At 51.3% G+C, this 5555-nt stretch overlaps 1 protein-coding gene across 1 annotated transcript; it reads left to right on the top strand.

Moving 5' to 3' along the window:
* The first annotated feature begins 129 nt into the window (after positions 1 to 129).
* On the top strand, positions 130 to 5444 carry DDOST (dolichyl-diphosphooligosaccharide--protein glycosyltransferase non-catalytic subunit). Its single transcript, XM_075027687.1, has 11 exons — positions 130 to 302; positions 950 to 1060; positions 1333 to 1419; positions 1810 to 1913; positions 2809 to 2903; positions 3280 to 3373; positions 3812 to 3960; positions 4259 to 4406; positions 4555 to 4675; positions 4775 to 4881; positions 4964 to 5444. Exons 1-11 carry the CDS (start codon positions 164 to 166, stop codon positions 5111 to 5113), a joined length of 1305 nt encoding a protein of 434 aa, XP_074883788.1. The 5' UTR covers positions 130 to 163; the 3' UTR covers positions 5114 to 5444.
* Positions 5445 to 5555: the final 111 nt, after the last annotated feature.

Below are 5555 nucleotides of genomic sequence, written 5' to 3'. Positions count from 1 at the left end.
TGGCCGCGCGGCGGGGTGGGGGGGTTGTCACGACAGCGTCCCGGTGATTGGCCGGCGGCGAAGAGGTGTCTGTCGATGATTGGAAGGCGCGGGAGCGGCTCCTGGTGCTGATTGGCTGCGTTCCCCCGCCCGCTTCCGGGGCAGCTTGGCGCCGGTGACCAAGATGGCGGCGGCCGCGGTCCGTCTGTGGTGGCTCCTGGCGGTGGCGGCTGCCGGGGCTGAGGGGGGGGCCCGCACCCTGGTGCTGCTGGAGAACGGCAACCTGCGGGACACGCACTCGCTCTTCTTCCGCAGCCTGGCCGGTAGGGCTAGGGGAGGCGGCTGGGGACCCCGCGCCGGGCTGAGGGAGGAGATTGGGGTTCCCTGGGGCTGAGGGGGGCGTGGCTGGGGTCCCCTGGTGAGGCTCAGGGAGGAGACTGGGGGGTAACGGGGGTCTTTGGGGTCCCACTGGCCGGTCTGACGGAGGAGGTTGGAGTCCCCCTGGGGGCGAGGGGGGCGGTTGGGGTGCCCTGGTTGGGCTGAAGAAGGAGATTGGGGTCATCTGGGGGGGTGGGGGGGTGGTTGGGGTCCCCTGGTCAGACTGAGGGAGGAGATTGGGGGTTCCTGGGGGAGAGGCAGGTATTTGGGGCCCCCTGGTCAGACCGAGGGAGGAGATGGGGGTTGTTTCCCCAGCCATGCCTGTGTTTCGGGTCCCCTGCAGCGTTGGTCCGCACTTGATGGGTGTCAGTGGGGCATCTTTGCAACAAAGTTTTTTTTGCAGGGGATTGACACCCCTTGGTTTTACATGGGAACACCCCAGTGGTGCTCCCAGAAAGCTCCTGAGCCACTTTTTTCCAAAACACAGCTGTTTATGGGGGAAGTAAAACTCAGGATCTTGATGCTGGTTTGCTGCTACAATGTGTCAATTTTGTGAGATGCGAAAGTTGTCAATTTTGTCTTGTGGCTGCAGACAGGGGCTTTGATCTCACTTTCCGCACAGCGGATGATGCTGGCCTGTCCCTGATAAAATACGGAGAATTTTTGTATGACAACTTGATCATCTTCTCACCATCCATAGAAGGTAAATACGGGAGGGGGAAACTCAAGCACTTTTGTAGCTTGGTGGCATTTTTGGAAGGGGATTTCTAACTGTTTTGTGAACTTTAATTAAATCTCGCTCTTCAGATGTTATCCTTTGCATCTTGTACCTGGTGGCAAACTGCAGATACATCCAGGCCCTTAATGGTGGTTCTTACAGCTACAATAGAAATTATTTGGTGTCTTGCTGTGGTTTAATTCTGCCATTGTATTATTTCTGTGAACTAGTCATGAATTTCTGGTATGCACTTTCAGATTTTGGTGGAAACATCAATGTGGAGACCATCACCGCTTTCATCGATGGAGGCGGCAGCGTCCTCGTTGCCGCCAGCTCAGACATCGGTAAGTACAAACACTTGTCAGAGCAAATTGGCATGTTTCAGCCACTTCTTGTGGCTGAAACCTTGTAGGCAGCACCTACACTGCTTACACTCTGCAATGAGCAAATAGTTTATTCGTCCTTCTCTGAGTTCCTGCAACAAAACTGGTGAGAGAACGCAGTTTCTCATTGGGAACTTCAAAGTTTGTACTGTAAGGAAATGGGTGGTAAATAGCTTTTATTGACATTTTGAATAGGAATTTAGCTGGGGGAGGTTGTGTTGCTCCTTGGGGTTTGGCTCGTGGAGTGCCGAACACGTGACTCTAAGCTGAACTTACTTTTTATTTTGGGTGCTGAGACTGGCATTGTATCCTGACTGCACCGTGTAACCGAGAATCCGTTTTGTCTTCCAGGCGACCCGCTGCGAGAGCTGGGCAGTGAGTGTGGGATTGAGTTTGATGAGGAAAGGACAGCTGTCATCGACCATCACAACTACGATATATCCGACCCTGGCCAGGTAAATGGATCTATCGGCACGTTTTGGGTTTTATTAATGAGTACTTAGGTGTAAAGGTTTGGGCGTGAATCTTCTGTCCTTGTTTTCCCTTTTTTCCTCCATCCATTCTCTGTTTTCTCAGCTTCCTCCCAAGAAAGTCATAAATAGTTCTGCTTGATAGTGTGACATAACACTGCAAAGCTCTGCACGTTTGGGGTCTCTGCCCTCAAATCCATCTTTCTGAATTTCCTGGGTTTGATCTTTCCACTGCCCTGAGTAGTTTCACATTGCCACTGTGTCTCCAGCAGTCACACCACAATTAATGGCGGCTTTGAACCATGCTGAAGCGTGTTGTGTGTGTCGGAATTTTGCTGGCGGGTGAAGCCCATCAGACACTGGGTGCGATGCTTTGGATGTGGGAAGGGAGATTTTCAGTCCCAGAGATCAGTATAGAAATGTACATGTTTCTACGATTCCCCCCCCTCCCCAGTGTCACCCCGTACTTTAAAATAAAAACCTATATTAAGGTCTGAACTAAATCTGTTCTGCTAATTTTTATTGAAACTAAACCATTGAAGTAGTACATGGACATTGTCCTAGTTTAAGGATGAGAGTTGCTAAATATGGGACAGTAAAATACTGTAGGTATTGCTATCTTTATCAAAAGGTGGTTTACATTTCCTTATGTATCACTGTTAATTTAATTTGATCATAATTACACAATAAAAATGCTGGGTTTTTTCTTTTTTAATTGAATAGTAACATTCATCCGACAGCTGCTCAGTTCTAATCGTCTGTAAAAACAAAGTTAACTTTCAAATAACAAGAGAAGCTGTTACTTGCCAATAGAACCTAACAAACATCAACCCACCTGCCCTTACAGCACGTTCACGCCCATCTCTCTCCTTTCTCCCAGCACACGCTCATAGTTGCAGATGCTGAAAATCTCCTGAAGGCCCCCACCATTGTGGGGAAAGCGGCACTGAACCCCATCCTTTTCCGAGGAGTTGGGTAAGTGACCTGCAGCGCGGCTTGGGAAGGGGGATGAGGTAGCTGTTGTTGGGGAAGCGGAGCAAAAATACTGGTGGTGCTGTGAGGTAAGCATAGGGTTAGGGGCTGTGACTCTTAATGTGAGCAATGTCTCAGATTTCAGATAACAATAAAAAGAAAAATCTCCAAAGCAGCTTAGTTGTTGACTTAGGAATGATTCTTAACATAAATTAGTGAAGCTTGACTTTGTATCTTGAGGAAATATTTCATTTCTTGGTGTGTGCAAGCTCTGCGGTTGTCTTGCCACATCCAAAGAGTGAGGAGGTTCCTGTGTGTTCCTCTGGGTGTGGGGGGCCCTGGGGGTCTTTGTGCTGCTCATTGTGCCTCTCCCTGCAAGGATGGTGGCTGATCCTGACAACCCGCTGGTGCTGGATATCCTGACCGGTTCTTCTACCTCTTACTCCTTCTTCCCAGATAAGCCTATTACTCAGGTACGGTCCCTTACTTGTTCTTCTCTTTTGGGCTGCACTGCTACAATGAAGTCCCTCAAATATCGGCACCTTGTGGGGAACAAAAGCTGGAGTGTTTAATCTGGTGGATTTTGAAAGGGTCAGGCTGTCCCCTGCTTTCTGACATTGCCCTGGGAATCCTCCTCTTTGCTTTTTGTTGGTGGGAAAACGTCCAGTGTGAGGGATGCTTTGGAAGAAAGGCCAGCCTAGATCAAAGCGTATCTCCTGGTTTCATTCCCGTCGGAGAGGGCAGAAGCCGTGAATCCTGTTACTGGTTATTCTGAGCTTCTTGGCTTCTACTTAATGGCAGGCTGTGCTGGATACAGTCAGACTGTTCCACCCTGCAGCAAACCGGAGGTTAACTCTTCTTTAATCATCCCTAAATGGGTTAAACGCTCTTCTAAATACGTTCCTTTTCAGTACCCGCATGCGGTCGGGAAGAACACCCTGCTGATCGCGGGACTCCAAGCCCGGAACAACGCCCGTGTTGTTTTCAGTGGCTCCTTGGATTTCTTTAGTGATGCCTTCTTCAATTCCGCTGTGCAGAAAGCTGCCCCTGGCTCCAAGAGGTACGCTGGCTTCCTGGTATCCCTGGCTGAGGAATATTTGGGGAGCTGTTTGGTCAAGAAAGTCCTGGGAAACAGGCAACAAATACCCATGTTACGGGAAACGGGAGAAAGCTTGAATTAAATTGTGGGTGACGCATTCCTTTGGCCTTGTGGAGCAAAGCGCTTTGGGAAGCAATTCCCTTCTTTAACCCCAGTTAGCTCTTTGTTGCTTTCACATCTATTAACGGTTTGGGTTTTGGCATGTGGTGTCTTTTTTTGGCATGGCTGTCATGCTTTCTCAGCCTTCCTTTGTCTGTAGGTACTCGCAGACGGGTAATTACGAGCTGGCTGTTGCCTTGTCCCGCTGGGTGTTCAAGGAGGAGGGAGTGCTGCGCGTCGGAGCGGTGTCCCACCACCGCGTGGGGGAACTTGCGCCTCCCCACGCCTACACTGTCACCGATCTCGTGGTAAGGCTGCCTGCTTGGGGCCTGCGGTGCGGGCAGGAGGGGACGTGGGAGCTGAAAAAGGAACTTGGCGAAAATTTGAACTGGGTACGGGTCAACGTTCGTTTTCAGGTATCGCTCATTAACTTCACACATTGTGGGTTCGTTCCAGGAGTACAGCATCGTAATCGAAAAGCTTTCTGATGGGAAGTGGGTCCCCTTCGATGGAGACGATATTCAGCTGGAGTTTGTCCGCATCGATCCCTTCGTGCGGACCTTCCTGAAGAGGAACGGTGGGTTTCCCTCGCCACCCTGGCACCGCGTTGGGCGGGTGTTTTTGCCGCTCAGCCTGGCAGCGTTGTTGCGAACGTCACCGCCGTCTCTTTTCTCAGGTGGCAAATACAGCGTGCGGTTCAAGCTGCCGGATGTCTACGGAGTGTTTCAGTTTAAAGTGGATTACAACCGGTTGGGTTATACCCACCTCTACTCCTCCACCCAGGTAAGCGCAGTGGGAATTAATCGCCGGAGAGGGAAGGGTGCCGGGGCTGCCAGACTCACAGGGCCGCTCTCTCCCCTCCAAGGTGTCTGTGCGTCCTCTCCAGCACACACAGTATGAACGTTTCATCCCCTCGGCGTACCCGTACTATGCCGGCGCCTTCTCCATGATGGTTGGCCTCTTCATGTTCAGCATCGTCTTCCTGCACATGAAGGAGAAGGAGAAATCCGACTGAGCTCCCTGTGGGAGGAAGAGCCTTTTCCCCAGCGCCAGGCAGGGATAGGCAGCGCTCGGGACCCTCGTTGGTAACCGTGCGAGAACTGGTAGGTGCCAGACACGCTGTGGATTTGCGTTTGGTCTTTTTTATTTTTACACGTGGAAGAGGGATTAATAGGAAAGAAAATGAAATTTTGGGGGGAAATCTGTTGCCGAAGTGTCTGCAGAGCCGGAACCGTGATGCCTCTGGTGTTTTCCCTTGACGAGTTCGCCATGTTTGTCTCCCCCCACGGTGGAATGATTTCGATTTGAGATGAATTCCATTTTCAAAATAAAGTCTCGTCCCTCTCGCCCTGGGTTGAAAGAAGTGAATTCACCGCGTGGGGCTTTCACCCGTGTCCCTGGACTCGCGGGTGGCGCCTGAGGGACGTGTCCCCGCATCTCCCTCGCCAGCTCGGGCT

The sequence above is a fragment of the Buteo buteo genome, chromosome 5 (assembly GCF_964188355.1).
Source record: "Buteo buteo chromosome 5, bButBut1.hap1.1, whole genome shotgun sequence".
NCBI classification, from domain to species: Eukaryota; Metazoa; Chordata; class Aves; order Accipitriformes; family Accipitridae; genus Buteo; species Buteo buteo.
Note: the sequence above shows the minus strand (reverse complement) of the source record. Positions and strands in the feature narration are given on the sequence as shown.

Excerpts from the sequence above, each read along its gene's own strand:
- DDOST (XM_075027687.1), top strand. The coding sequence starts at position 164 with ATGGCGGCGGCCGCGGTCCGTCTGTGGTGGCTCCTGGCGGTGGCGGCT. Across the intron at positions 4,407-4,554 it reads ACACTGTCACCGATCTCGTG|GAGTACAGCATCGTAATCGA; the intron begins GTAAGGCTGCCT and ends GGTTCGTTCCAG. Across the intron at positions 4,676-4,774 it reads GACCTTCCTGAAGAGGAACG|GTGGCAAATACAGCGTGCGG; the intron begins GTGGGTTTCCCT and ends CTCTTTTCTCAG.